The sequence below is a fragment of the Hermetia illucens genome, chromosome 1, assembly GCF_905115235.1.
Source record: "Hermetia illucens chromosome 1, iHerIll2.2.curated.20191125, whole genome shotgun sequence".
Lineage (NCBI taxonomy): Eukaryota > Metazoa > Arthropoda > Insecta > Diptera > Stratiomyidae > Hermetia > Hermetia illucens.
This window is the reverse complement of record NC_051849.1, coordinates 6409260-6424160: the sequence shown is the minus strand read 5'-3', so window position 1 is coordinate 6424160 and position 14901 is coordinate 6409260. Positions and strand designations below refer to the sequence as shown.

At 44.2% G+C, this 14901-nt stretch overlaps 2 protein-coding genes across 2 annotated transcripts; one reads left to right on the top strand and one right to left on the bottom strand.

Annotated features, from left to right (window-relative positions):
- Positions 1–157: 157 nt before the first annotated feature.
- Positions 158–9624, bottom strand: LOC119661485 (exocyst complex component 3). Its single transcript, XM_038070849.1, has 3 exons — positions 8570–9624; positions 7706–8473; positions 158–676 (listed from the first exon to the last, which is right to left on the bottom strand). The coding sequence occupies exons 1-3, from the start codon at positions 9539–9541 to the stop codon at positions 197–199; spliced, it is 2220 nt and encodes a 739-aa protein (XP_037926777.1). The 5' UTR covers positions 9542–9624; the 3' UTR covers positions 158–196.
- Positions 9625–10966: 1342 nt separating this feature from the next.
- Positions 10967–14101, top strand: LOC119646294 (uncharacterized protein K02A2.6-like). Its single transcript, XM_038046709.1, has one exon. The coding sequence runs from the start codon at positions 10967–10969 to the stop codon at positions 14099–14101; it is 3135 nt and encodes a 1044-aa protein (XP_037902637.1).
- The last annotated feature ends 800 nt before the right edge of the window (positions 14102–14901 follow it).

Genomic DNA, 14901 nt, shown 5'->3' with positions numbered 1-14901 from the left:
CTCGAGATATTTAAATCGCTCATTTTTGGCAATGGCAGTAACCTGCCCCGAACTGAGCGATTTAAATATCTCGGGTCAATGCTATCAGCCAATGGAGAACTGCGTTATGCTGTCGAAATTTGATGAATCAATCAAATTGCATTTAAATAATACAATGTTTTCTGCGTGCTATTTCTTTATGCAACATATAACATATCTATGACCATAACTTATCACTAAATACAATATCCTTAAATATCTCATCCTGTTTTGCAATACTAACCATCGGCTTTTTCGATCGCATCGCATCTTGAACTTTTTCTCGTATTTCGCTCGCCTTCACATCGTTCCGAATATAGAATAATCTAACAATTTGATCCTCACTCAAAGACGGGTAATTTCCCAGTAATGTATGCAAGTCGAGAACAAGCATTTCGATGTCGCTCACCAATAAATCTGCCAGGATGGAAATAAGTTCGATGGGCGAATCACTTTTCGATATGTTCGGTGCGATCTTCTCGAAAAACCAGTTGATTTGTTTTGCCTCTTTTTTCGATTTACGAGCGATCAGTTCACATTCATTGGGCAATTTTGAAATTCGTTTTGAGAGCATGGCACGAATGTAACGTTTTGCTACCATTCGTTGCGCTTCGTTAATGACTAATTCAAAATTGTTGGGTCGTAGATGATTGTAGTCCTGAAAGGAAGGGGAATTAAATGAGGTTAATAAGTGAAGCTTTCAGTACATATCAATGAAAAAAAAAGTAGCCAATAACACTATTCCTTAACTTGTGCAGTCGTGTAGCCTTTATGGTACTTTACAGGGTAGTGACCAATGATTTGAGTTGATGAAATTCTCAGAAGAGCTATTATCACGCAGCAGAGGGAGCGCTTGATGCCGGACCGGACCAAATGGAGGGCCTCATTTCCCAAAAAAAATGTCTAGATCCGAGTTCCACCAATTCGATATCCCTAAAAGCTGCCTGGCGTCCTGACCTACGCCATCCCTCCATCTCAGGCAGGGTTTGCCTCGTCTTCTTTTATAGATATTGCCCTTATAGACTTTCCGGGTGGGATCATCCTCATCCATACGGATTAAGTGACCCGCCCACCGTAACCTATTGAGCCGGATTTTATTCACAACCAGACGGTCGTGGTATAACTCATAGATTTCGTCGTTATGTAGGCTATGGAATCGTTCATCCTCATGTAGAGGGCCAAAAATTCTTCGGAGGATTCTTCTCTCCAAAGCAACCAAGAGTTCGCAATTTCTTTTTGCTAAGAACCTAGGTTCTTGTACAGTAAGAGCTTTGACCCTATGGTGAGACGTTTCGAGCCGTTGGGAGCCAACAACCATGCGTGGATTTCATCGTCATAGTTGTTATCGGTTGTGATTTTCAACCCTAGATACGAGAAATTTTCAACGATCTCAAAGTTGTAGTCTCCTATCTTTATTCTTCCCGTTTGACCAGTGCAATTCGATGTTGTTCGGTCTTTGGTTTTTGGCATTGACGTTGCCAGCATGTACTTCGTCTTGCATTCATTAATGTGCAGCGCGAGATATCGCACCGCCTGCTCGATCTGGATGAAGGCAGACTGTACATCTCGGGTTGTTCTTCCCATGATGTCGATATCGTCGGCTTAGGCCAGTAGTTGGGTGGAATTGAAGAGAATAGTGTCTCTCGCATTTACACCTGCATCGCAAATTACTAGGGCATCCCCTTGTCTAAGACCGTTGTTGATGTTGAATAGTCTCGAGAGTGATCCTGCTGGTTTTATCTAGCCTCGCACATTGGTCAGGATCAGCCTAGTCAATCTTATCAATTTCGTTGGGATACCGAATTCTCTCATGGCCGTGTACAGTTTTACCTTGGCTATGCTGTCATAGGCAGCTCTAAAGTCGATGAAAAAATGGTGCAACTTATGGCTATATTCCAACAGTTTTTCCATCGCTTGCCGCATAGAAAAAAATCTGATCTCTCTCTGATCACTCCCCTTTTTATGTATGGAAATGATAATGCCTCATTGTCAGTTGTCACGCATTGATTCGCTATCTCATACTTTGAACATCAGTTGATGAAGCGCTTAGTCGACTCCATATTTAACCAATTTGGCTGCAATTCCATCGATTCCTGGCGACTTTGATTTTTAAGCCGAGGAATTGCACGGACTGTTTCTCCTAAGCTTGGTGGTGGCAGTATTTGTCCGTCGTCTTCAGTTGACGGGACCTCCAACTTGCCGATGTTCTGGTTGTTCAGTAGCTCATTAAAGTACTCAACCCATCGCTCCAATATGCCCATTCTGTCGGAAATCAGATTTGCCTCTTTGTCTCGGCAGGATGAGCATCGAGGTGTATAAGGTTTCATCCTGCTAACTTGTTGGTAAAACGTCCGCGCCTGTACTTTTCGAGTTCACAGACTTGTTGGTTCTCCCAGGCTTCCTTTTTCCGTCGATGAAGTCGCTTCTCCGCTCGACGGAGTTTGTGATAAGTCTCTGCGCGTGCCCGCGTCCTTTGAGAATTCAACATTACCCGGTATGCGGCATTCTTCCGTTCCGTTGCTACTTTACATTCATCGTCGAACCAGCCGTTCCGTTCTTGCGACTGGGGCCAAGTATGGTTCTAGCCGTGTCAATGATACCGTTCTTCGGGTCATTGTGAAGACCATTTGTTGATGCTTCCTCTCCAGGACATCTGTTATCTGCGATTATTTCGGCATCCATTTCGCCCTTATAAGTGTTACGGAGGGCTGTGTTGTGAATGGCTTCAGTGTTCACTCTCACTTGATTGTCAGAGGAGATTCGGGGTGGTGTTCTTATTCGAGCTCGGAGCACCATGCCAACGAGATAGTGATCCGAGTCTATGGTATATTGGGTTCCAGAGCTGAGTCTATGATATATTGGGTTCCCTATAAGTTCTTACATTCATCAAGGGTGAGAGATGGCGGTGTTGGATCAGTACGTGGTCAATTTGGTTCAAAGTGGTCCCGTCTGGAGAGCATAGGTGGGTCTCTCCAGACGGGAACACTTTGAACCAAATTTTGGACCATTTTCCGCGCAAACTAGGTACTTCCAATAACCATTTCGTGCGGTACTGCTAACTGAATATTCCGCACTCTGTTATCATTGGTATACCTATGTAAGCTATGGGAGCCAACGTATCGCCTGAATACGGGTTCCATCCCTACTTGACTTTTGAAATCTTCAAGTATGATTTTGATATCATACTTGGGACAGGCTTCCAGGGTCCGCTCAACTGCATTGAAGAAGGTATCATTCTCCGACTCTGCAGTCTCTGAGGCTTATATTTCGAAATTTGCCTCGCAAGCACAGAGTGCATAGCCTTTCGCTTATATTTTCAAAGCCGATAATAGCAGGTTTCATTTTTTGGCTGACAAAGAAACCTACTTCGAGTACATGGTTTACTGGATGACCGCTATAATGTATGTAGTGGCTCTTCTTCAAGCTAAACCTTTACTCTGAAATCGATTATCAAATACCTGACTATGACATCTAGATTATACCAACGAAAAGGCGGCAATTAATACCTTGTCGATAGAGCGGATATGTTTCGAGCCTATTGCGTGCGAAAATAGGTGGGAGAGAGCAAGGGTAGTCTGAATCTGTATCACATCGAATGCACCGGGTCCAGCAGCGTCTTTCTCAGATTAACACCGTTGGCCATAAGACAAAGAGGCAGAAAAACAGGCGTTGAACGGCGAACTGGAGATAAATGGCAAATCTAGAGGGTTTACAATATTTTCGTTGAAGCCAGTTTTTTCAATATAAATAAACTTTAGAAGGTCCAGCAGTCCGGCCTAACACAGAAATTGTTCGACGCGAAAATAAAGAGAAAGGTATTCGATTAAAAAACAAGTAGGCTGACACATGTAAGGCCGGCATTGTATAGTAGAAAACCATAATGGCAAAAATAAAATTGGCGGTGGTCCGAAGACCATCCTAAGTTCCCGAAAACGACCAAGAGGGGAAAGCTAGCCCATAAACCTAAAAAGATGGCCAAATTGATCATGAAAGTCCGCCCGCAAATATCGAAACTCCGTCGACATGGGAATATGGGAGGCGGTCCTTTGAGCATTTCGATCTCTCACGTGTCATTGTTTCAAAATTCACGTGCCCTTTCCGATGCCCGGGTCTACACTGAATCCTGAAAAATTAAACAATCAGAGGATACGCGCCAGCCTACCGGATGACCAACACGCGAGCTGATACTGAAATGAAAATAAAAAAAATATCGGCTCCACTGCGGTGGGGGGGGGGGGGGTTACATCCTTTATCGATATTTCCCCAGCCTCAGATATATAGTCAGGCTCGGCCTTCGATGCTCCCTCTCTGCCTTGGCATCCCAGACCATTCTAGTGGAGAACGCCTTTTTCGATAAGATTTTCGCGGGGTTCGCGGGAGAGTATCAGAGAGTTGAACATTTACGGAGTTGCTTGGCAGCTTCATATCTCTACAGAGAGCGCACGTTCTACGAGAAAATGCATAAATCGTTATTCCGTTGTCGTTGCCGGGTTCGTCGCTGTATAGCCAATCCAGTCCGAGGCTCCTTTTGTGGCTTCGCAACGGTTTGTTTTCCGTGTAGAGTTGGCAGCCCTACTCAATCCCCAACCTGGAGAACCAGTTGATATAATTTGTCCCATTTTTAGACGCAGAAGACTCGCCTTCACCCTTCTCCGTCTGCAGTTTTCCATTAAGAAAGAACTAGCAGCGATCATCACATGGAGGTGGAGATAGGCTTTGGTAGTAGAGCTCTTGCTTTTGGTTCAGCAGGCGTTTCCCAGGTTTTATGCTCGATCATAGGTAACAATTCACATTTCGCCCTGGGACCTATACTACCCTTTGACCGCCCCTACCGTTTTAGGGAACCTTTATAGCAGAGGCTATGGACTTCGACATCTTGGAGGCGCGCATTGCAGTCGGGAATACTGATCCATCTCTTTGCGTGCGTTTCTTCTTTTGGGACATATTCAAGACAACTTTAGGGTAGTATAAGAGCTACTGATAGATACTGATGATCTTTTTTTTTATGGATGGAGGTGGAAATCTTAGAAAAACGCAGCTGCGTCAGTGTGTGGGATTCGCACCCGCTAAAACCACCCCCACTCTTCCACCCCTCCCCGCGGGACCACCGTGAAGTATTTCTTCGCAGAGGAGGCTCTAGTTTGCTACTCCCATGTCGCGTCTCCGTCGCGCCGCCTTCCGAGCTCGATCCAACTCCAGGAGTTTTTGTCTGCACCACGGCTACTGCCTCATTTACCGCCATCCAGCTTTCCTCCGACTTCAGCATCTCTTCCACCAGGTTGGAAGGCTCGATGTCCGCCCCTAAGATGCTGTTCAACCTCCTTTTCTGCTGCAGAAATCTGGGACAATGGAACATAACGTACTCCGGGTCCTCGGGTGTAGCACCGCACTCAGGACAGTTGGGAGACTCGTCCAATTCGAACCGATGCAAGTACTTCCTATAGCCACCGTGTCCCGTAAGGAACTATGTCAGGTGGTAATTCAATTCTCCGTGCTTTCGGTCGACCCATTTCTCGATACACGGAACCAATGTACAGTCTGTTACATAAGAGCGTGGTCACTGTTACACGTAGATACAAAATCAGAGCGTCCTGTTTCTTTTTTTATGACATAGAGGGCACCTCAGTCCTTCATGCTTTTTGTAAAAAGTCAGCTCTCTGTCAAATTTAGTCTTCAATTGAGTGGTTTTTCGAAATGAGTGCTGTTTACGCCTCTCGCTTTGAGGCAATTTTTCCATATTTGCATGAAAAAGGACCCAAATTAACGCAAACTGCTGCTGCGAAATATATGGGAAAGTCGAAGCAGTTCGTTAGCAAGTGGATAAATCGCTATAAAAAGGTCAGTAACGTTGATGATTTTCCTGATCGCGGAAGTGCAAGCAAAGTCTCAAAAAAAGGCGAAAAAAAAATTCTCGCATTGTTCTCGAACGATCCAACTTTGACTTTACGTGGAGCTGCTGTGAAATTGAAAGCAAAAGGTGTTGACATATCTTACGGAACGATTCGCAGGCACTTGCTTGCCAATAAACTGAAATATCGCAGTAGTTTGGAAAAACCAATGTTGAGTGCAAAACACGTTGAAAAACGAGTGGAATGAGCGAAGGAAAACTTGGACCGCGATTGGAGCAACGTAATTTTTTCTGATGAATCCCCCTTCTGGGCATTTCCGAGCATCAAACACGCCTGGACAACCTCCACCAGTAGGATGCTTCAACGGACTGTTAAACACCCCGTCAAGGTCCATGTTTGGGGGTGCTTCTCAAACAAAGGTTTCGGTACTTTGTTCTTATTTACCGAGAATTCAAATGCCGCAAAAATTAATAAAATATATCAAAAGGCTTTGTTACCATCTGCTAAGCAATGATATATCAAGAAAAATGAAAGCTGGATCCTTCAAGAGGACAACGATCTGAAACATCGGAGTCGAGCGTGTAGCGAGTGGAAGGCGCAAAACGAAGTTGTCACTTTAGATTGGCCATCTTAGTCACAGGATGCAAATCCCATAGAAAATGTGTGGGCTCTGATGAAAATGCAGCTTCGCAGACGCAAGCCATGTAATTTTGATCAACTTTCTCGACAAATTCGGGAAATTTGGAGGTCTTTTCCGGTAGAATATGCAGAAAAACTAGTGGAAAGTATGCCCCGATGGTGCCAGGCCATAATTGACAATGCAGGAGATTGGACTTGCTACTGAGGTATTTGCATTGAGTATTGACGACCAAATTATCAATAAGTTTGCGAATTTTCGAAAAATCAATTGTTGTTATTATTTAACAGTGACCACGCTCTTATGTAACAGACTGTATGGGTCCACCGGCCCTTGTTGGAGTTATCCCACCCCCTTGCCACACAATTCTCTCCTGATGACTTTTCGGAAATCCGCATTCACCTCGGCTAGATTTGCCTTCCGTTTTTCATAGAGCCAGTGTGCCTCGCTCGCTAGAAGATCTATAGGGATCATTCCCGCGATGAAACACACTGCCTCCTCCTGTCGACGCCGTCCTAAATGCGCTGCACACCCTTAGCACAATTGGCCGGTATGCCGAACTTATCTTCCTCCGGTTTACAGCGTAGTTCAGCGCTCCCGTCCAGACAGGGGCCGCGTATAGCAGGATTGACTTTCATCACTTCCGCGATGAGTAGCCTGCGACTATACTTCGGCCCTTCCACGTTAGGCATCATCCTTGCAAGGCTAGCTAGCAGCATTTGCTGCCTTCTCCCGCGGATAATCCAAGTGTCCCTTGAAACTCAGCTTGGCATCGATCATCACCCCCACAGGAATTTGACAATTGATTTTGAGACGACCTCACGATTACCAACCGGGATATTAACCGTGTTGTTCTTCCTGCGGTTGGTAATGAGGACCGCCTTCATCTTTTCGTCCGGCAGGTCTAGCTTGACCATTCGTAACCATGACTTTATGGTAGGAATGGCTTCATTTGCATAAAGCTCCACATCCTCGGGATGCTTTGCAATTGCAACTACCGCCAGGTCGTCCGCGAAACCAATCAGCGTTGCCTCCGCGTAGGCCAAGCACTCCGTCGTACATTATGTTCCACAGCAGTGGTCCCAATACTGAACCTTGGGGCACACTTGCTGTCACAATGTACTTCTTCGGCCTGTCGTCCGTCTCGTACCAGAGAAGTCTGTCCGAAACAACTGAAAGAAAAGTATCGCTTGTGTCTTACCTGAAAATAGTCTTCAAGTGTGACGCAAATCGTGTCCACTGACATGCTGCTTGTCAGCCACTTGACCGTAAACAAATCGTTGAATTGACCGTCAAGATCAAGGAACGCCTCTTCCAGCAAGTACGTGATGGAATCAGATCGGATCGTGTGGAATGTACTAATCAATCGCTCGAAGTCCTCGTAATGCTCCGTCTTTGATTTGGGCCAGTAGAGCTGTTTCATCTGCTGGGCCAGCTCAATCATTTGTTGGCAATTATTCACAATCGTAATGATGTGTTGCGTAAAGAATTTGACTTGATCGCGGTTTTTGAAGTGGCGTTCCTTGATATCTGCAACGGCTGCTCTGTAATTTTGCCCGAACCGCTCAACTTGTTGTATGCTCAGCACCAACGCGTTGAACGTTAACTCTGCGTGGATGGTGTTGGTCACTTGCAAGTGCTGATCGATCATCTGGAAGATGATCACTGGCGCTGAAGTGTGGTAGTACTGATCGTCTTGTTCGGGCGGTGTCTCGCTCAGCCAATCTTGTTTCTCCGTCTCCACAGTCTTTGTCATCCACTCTTGATAATTGTTAGCCATGTCCCGGAGGTATTGTGATTCCAGAGATTTCAGCAGTTCGTGCTTGATCAACGGTCCCGCTACCGCCATTATATCGACATTGAGGTCGGGATGGGCCATCAATTCGAGTCCTGGGTAGGTGTTGTTGACCCAGGAAAGAAGTGAGACGTACTCGTTACCTTCGAGACCAGAACGCGCAAGATCTTCAAGCTGAAAAGAGAATTTTCCCCCAAATATAATCTTTGTTTCGTATAATTGAGTGAAATCAAGGATGTAAAAGTGTAAAGTGAGGAGCTCGCTACTCACATAAGTCGACAGTGCTCGGTGATACATGCGGACGTACTCGTTAAAGATATCATATTGCGGTGGAAAGCACGGAACACAAAGCGATTTAACTACACGTAAATCCTCAAGGATGAACTGTCTTGTGATTTCCAAGTCACGGACCAGCCACATTTTGCTGTCCGCCCGCTCCTCAAGCTTCGAACCTTCAATTCTTTGAATCACAGCCTCGTTCAGAACAGCCATAGCCATTTTACGCCACTCTTTCGGTCGTCCGGGTGGCAGGAAGCCAGTGCTTTTCTGCTGCTGCAGGGCAAACTGATCAGCCTTTTCCTCACGTTCTATGATTCTCAGCGCGGTCACAATCACTGTTGGCTTCTTGCGCACTGTGTTCAATGTCCTGTTCAATATCAGGCGAATTTTCCGTTCCAAGGCCTGAGACACGGTCTCCACCTTCTCGAAATGCCGCTTCAACGTAATTTTATCGTGGGCGTACTGCTTGGGTTGCTTGTGCAGTTCGTAGAGCAAATCGTCACGAGAGTTCTCCAGATCACAAAGGCTTTGATGCGCATGAAGTAACTTATCTTCTTCGATCCATTGCATTGTTTTGCTTACGCTGGACTGAACGTTGAAAATATGCTTCAGATTTTCCATGGCCGTGGCATACTGGGAATGGCGAGTGTTCTCCTCCCGCACAGGCTCGAGGGCGTCGTAAATCTCAGGGACGTTGGCGAGTAAAGTTTCGACGTCCTTCACACGGATATTCACATCTTTCACATCCTCCAAGCACGTCTCAAGCTGCTTTAAGCCAACCCGGACGCCGTCTAATTGGTTCTGAAGACCTGTCTTGAGTAGGGCCTCCGCAGAAGCCTTTTTCCGGGCGATTCGATGTTTGTACTGTTCCACTTTCTCCAGTTGGCCAGGGCGCTGAAGCATGTTCTTCACGTCTTTTAGGGCTGCAGCCCGGGCCTCTGCTTCCATTTGCTGCAGCTCCATTATTTTATTTCTTTAGAGACAACTGCGCCCTTAAATTCCCCGATGAGTATACTCCGCCAGCTGACAGTGATGTCAACAATGGGCAAGTGAATGCAAGTGGTGAATTACCAACTGTCAATCGGACAGGACTGCACGGCAATTCGTGGTGGATTTGAAGCCCCACATCACGCGTAAAAAAGATGGCGCATTTGAAAATTTCCGTGATTTGATGACAGATTGTAACAGTGTGAACTAACCATTTAATGTAATACATAGTGTGAATTAACATTCAACTGTCAAATATTTTTTCAAATAAATATGATTCCACAACATACTGGCGACGAGGACGGGCGTGTTTTTCGTTTCTCCGAGCGCGAGTTAAATATGGACGCCACACAGTTTGCCGAATTTTTACGTGTGCAGGCGGAGCAACAAACCGCCATTCTAAAAACTCTTGAAAATTTCGCTACCGTGACGGTTGGTAGAGAAAACATCTCTACAGAGGTAAAAAAACAAAACATCCTAAAAAACTTTAAATGTGAGAAATATGATGGCGTTACAACGGCTAGTGTTTTCGTAGATTATTTTGAAGCCCAGTGTCACATGTGGGGAATCGCGGATGATATAAGTTCGAAAAGAGAATTATTCGTATCATGTCTAAAGCCGGAAACCTATCGTGAACTAAAAATTGCATTTGCGGACGCAAAGAAAAAATTTGAAAACCTGACTTACACGGAAATTGCGGAAAAATTCATGAAGCTTTTTGAACGAAAAACCACGCGCTTCAAAGCTCTAACGAACTTTTGGAATTGTGTGAGGAAAAAAGATGAGTCATTCGAATCTTACGCGAACAAGCTAAAAGACATAAGTCGCGATTGTGGCTACGACGGCGACATGCTAGAACGTCAGTTACGTGATCGGTTTGCAACGGGTCTCAACCATCCCCGACTTGAAGTGAAATTGAAACAAAGGTGGCCAGAGCTAAAAACATTCGATGATATTGAAGGCATAGAAAACGAAGTGTCGTTCGCGGAAGTTTTCAAAATAGCGCTATCAAGAGAGTTGGCGGAAAAAGACATTGTAGAAAGTGAATGCGCGGAAGTGAAAAAGATAGTAAAACGTCGTTCGAAAATCGGTAAGCGAATCCGAATTTTGTCGGAAGAACAATGTTTAAGATGTGGTGCGCGTGAAAGACATTCAAAAGACAACTGCAAGGCGGCGAATCACAATTGTGAAGCGTGTGGCAAACGTGGACATTACGGGTCGTGCTGTATAAGAAAAGGCAGAGCTAAATTGATCGCGAGAGACAAAAAGAAACAACAGCGTATTTACAACGTAAAAAATAGTGATACATCTATTTCGAGTTGTGAGCAAGTTTTTAAAGTAATGAGTGCCATTGCCAAGTAAAGAAACATTGACGTTAAGATAAACGGTGTCACGTGTACGATGGACTGGGATCCGGGCGCGTCAGTTTCCATTATAAGTACAGATTTTTGGAAACAGATCGGATCACCAACGCTTAAAGGGAAGCCAAAACTACGGGCTTATGGCAATTTCGATTTACCTTGCCAAGGGGAAGCTACAGTGACAGTGACGCTGAACAAGCGAACGCGATCTTTGAAAGTAGTCGTGGTGGACAACGCGAATCCAATGTTATTTGGCTTAGAGTGGAATGAAGCCTTCAATTTGCCACTGCCCGAACCAGTGTACAACGTAGATCGTGTCAACAACCACGTGCAGCCGACAACGAAACCACTGCATCAGAAGTTAAATGACATATTGGAAGAGAACAAGCAGCTATTCGAAGAAGGACTGGGAAAAATAAATAACTACCAAGTTAAAATTCACGTAAAGGAAACAGCAACACCAATACATATTCCAGCCAGGCCAGTCCGATTCGGAATTCAAAAAAGCGTGGAATTCGAACTTGAAAGGTTACAGCAGCTTGAAATTATCTCACCTGTTGACCCCAACGAAACACCCATCGAATGGGCAACACCCACTGTCAACGTGGTTAAACGGAACGGAAATATACGTATTTGTGGTGATTTTCGTGTTACACTGAATCCAGCCCTAATAACAATACGACATCCAGTACCAACATTCGAAAACATCTGTCAGCAGCTTGCCAAGGGTGAAAAGTACACGAAATTAGATCTACGCGATGCCTATCTACAATTCGAGATTAGTCCAGAGTCAAGAAAATACCTAATCATATCCACACACAAAGGTTATTTTCAGTATAACCGTATGACTCCTGGTATATCGAGTGCACCCGGAACATTTCAAAATTATATGGAAAACCTACTTGCTGGCATACCCAACGTTGCAATCTATTTCGACGACATAGGCATTACAGGTCCAGATGAAGATAGCCATCTAAGATCATTGAGAGAAGTTTTTAAACGTCTGCGTGAAGCTGGTTTTCGTATCGAAAAGAACAAATGTAGCTTTTTTCAAGACAATATCGACTATTTGGGCCATCAATTCAACCGAAAAGGGATCTATCCAGTGGAAGACAAGCTGATAGCAATCAAAAATGCTGCAATACCCACTAACAAGAAGGAGTTACGATCTTTTCTGGGATTGGTCAATTTTTACGAGAAATTCATACCCAATTTACATGGAGCATGTTCCGAACTGCACTCATTAACTGGTACAAAGTCGCAATGGCGATGGTCAATAAACGAACAGAAACAATTTGATAATGTTAGACATATGATAGCTAGCGCCCGTCATCTAACTCCTTACGATCACACAAAACCGCTTTATTTGGCAACAGACGCATCCGATGTAGGCCTTGGTGCTGTTTTATATCATCAGGACGAGGCTAACAACGAGTTACCTATCGCCTACGCGTCACGAAAATTGAACGAAGCGGAACAAAAATACGCTACCATTGACAAGGAGGCATTAGCAATATTTTTTGCCGTGAAGAAATTTGATCCATATTTACGTGGGACAAAGTTTACATTAATTACGGATCACAAGCCGCTTCAACACCTGTTGGGAGACAAACGAAATTTGCAAAAAATCGTAAACAACCGTCTGACGAGATGGGCACTAATGTTAGGTGCATACAATTACGATATACAGTATCGTCTAGGCAAATACAATATTCTAGCTGATTGCTTATCACGCTTACCAAACGCACATGAAGCAATTTCGGAGGAAGCGCAGAAGATTCATAAAATTTATGCGGTAATTCAAACACGGAAGCTTGATGATATTGTACTAACAGAACAGGAACTTAGGAAGCAGACGAAACATAACCTAATATTACGACGAGTAATTGAGTTAATTGAGCGTCACTGGCCAGACACGAAGTGTATCAACAACGAGCTGAAATCATACTACGACAAACGGGAGGAACTATCATACGAAAACGGTATTTTGATGTGGCAAGGACGAATTATCGTGCCCGATAATCTTCAAGAAGTAACATTGAGGCATCTTCATAGAGGGCATCCAGGCATTGGCTCTATGCGTGCGTTAGCGAGGTACTATGTATGGTGGCCGAACATCGACAAGGACGTGGAACATACAGTGAAATCATGCATGGCATGTCAACGGCAACGCCCAAAACAATCTGAACTGCCAATCTACTTTTGGTCCCTGCCAGAGCATTGTTGGCAACGACTGCATGTGGACTTTGCAGGTCCCTTCGAAGGAAAAATGTGGATTGTGCTTGTTGATGCTTTATCAAAGTGGGTAGAAGCAGATGTACTTTATGCTGCCACCACAAGAACTTTGTGCGAATTCCTAGAGGAGAAGTTTATAACATTTGGTTATCCGGAAATTATCGTGTCGGATAATGGTAGTCAATTTACGTCAGAAGAGTTTCGAAATTATTGTCAAAGTCATGGAATAAAACATGTAACGTCTTCACCGTACCATCCGAAAACCAACGGACTAGCCGAACGATTCGTACGAACATTCAAGGAGCGCATGAAAGCCAGTGAATATGATGGTTTATCACAACGTCAGCGCTTGCGCACATTTCTATTTACATATCGAAACACACCACGCTCCTTTACAGGGAAGGCACCATCTGAATTTTTGCTAGGTCGACGCCTGCGAACTTTATTTGACAATCTGAAGCCTAATGTACGGCGAGAGATGCATTTTAAACATGTAAAACAAAATCTTCAAGCAGAGCAGTCTAACAGAGAGTTCCAACCAGCACAACCAGTATTCGTAAAGACAGACATCGAGAAAATGTGGGAACCAGCCAACATAGTCGAAAGAACAAATCGATATTCCTACCGTGTTCGAACAAAGGACGGTGTAGAAAGAAGACGACATGCAGATCATATCCGAGAACGGAGGGTAATACCACCATTAATCGACTTCCGGGATGTTTCAGATTTTAAGCGAAACAGTTTCCATTACCAATCTGCAAGCCCGACAGCAAATGATGAACAGGAACATCAGCAGTCTATGCAGCCCGCTATACCGTCGCATGAAAACGGAAACATGAGTGAACAAGGACAACACACCGAAGCACAACAAATTGAACAGCCAGTACGGCGAAGCCAACGGCTAAGAAATCGACCCAAGAGACTAGTCGAAGAGATGTAAAATTACTGAAGGAAGGAGAAATGTAACAGTGTGAACTAACCATTAAATGTAATACATAGTGTGAATTAACATTCAACTGTCAAATATTTTTTCAAATAAATATGATTCCACAACACAGATTCAAGGGGATTATGGTTTCTGTGGCCGCGCGATTTAATGATCGATTCTGTTACAATGGCCCAAAATGAGACTAAAACAAAAAGTGTAAAAAAATTAGAAATCTCGTTTCATTTTCGAAATATTAAAGGTTAAAGTTTTCAAATTGGTCCTAGGTAAAAGATTCAGATTTATTTATTGAGCAAAGAAAAGAAATACATGCGCGGTACAAAACGAATGATAACTTAAAGCTCAAGCGTGACTAATTTTTTTTACATGAATTGTATCTATATATAGTGGAGAATATGTGAGCAAAGGGATTTTCCGATATTCCGAGTCTTTCAGAAATTACAGGTAAGGAGTTTGAAGCCGCGGCTAGAGTACTCGATGAGAAAGAGCATCGAATCTTTTTTTACCTGTTAGTTTTTTACCTGAGCCTTATAAATTCGAACACAGGTATAAATACAAAAAGATGGGCCATCATCTTCACGTAATATATCCCACCTTAGTCCCGCACTACCAACCTTCTTTCGTTCCAATTACCACTCCTACCTTGACCATTTCCTTACTACATCCAACATCACCATCGTCCCAAATCCAAACACCTTTCCTTTCTTAGAGACCACATCTGGACTCAGTGACCATGACGCAATCATCCTCGACTGCAAACTGCCAGGAAGGGTAAAAAACCCCCCTCCTCGCTC

What these genes read in the sequence shown, in the direction of transcription:
- LOC119646294 (XM_038046709.1), top strand. Translation starts at nt 10,967, where the DNA reads ATGGACTGGGATCCGGGCGCGTCAGTTTCCATTATAAGTACAGATTTT.
- LOC119661485 (XM_038070849.1), bottom strand. Translation starts at nt 9,541, where the DNA reads ATGGAGCTGCAGCAAATGGAAGCAGAGGCCCGGGCTGCAGCCCTAAAA. An exon ending in ACCGAGCACTGTCGACTTAT is followed by an intron (nt 8,474 to 8,569) that starts GTGAGTAGCGAG and finishes TTCTCTTTTCAG; the next exon opens with CTTGAAGATCTTGCGCGTTC. An exon ending in CACTTGAAGACTATTTTCAG is followed by an intron (nt 677 to 7,705) that starts GTAAGACACAAG and finishes CCTTCCTTTCAG; the next exon opens with GACTACAATCATCTACGACC.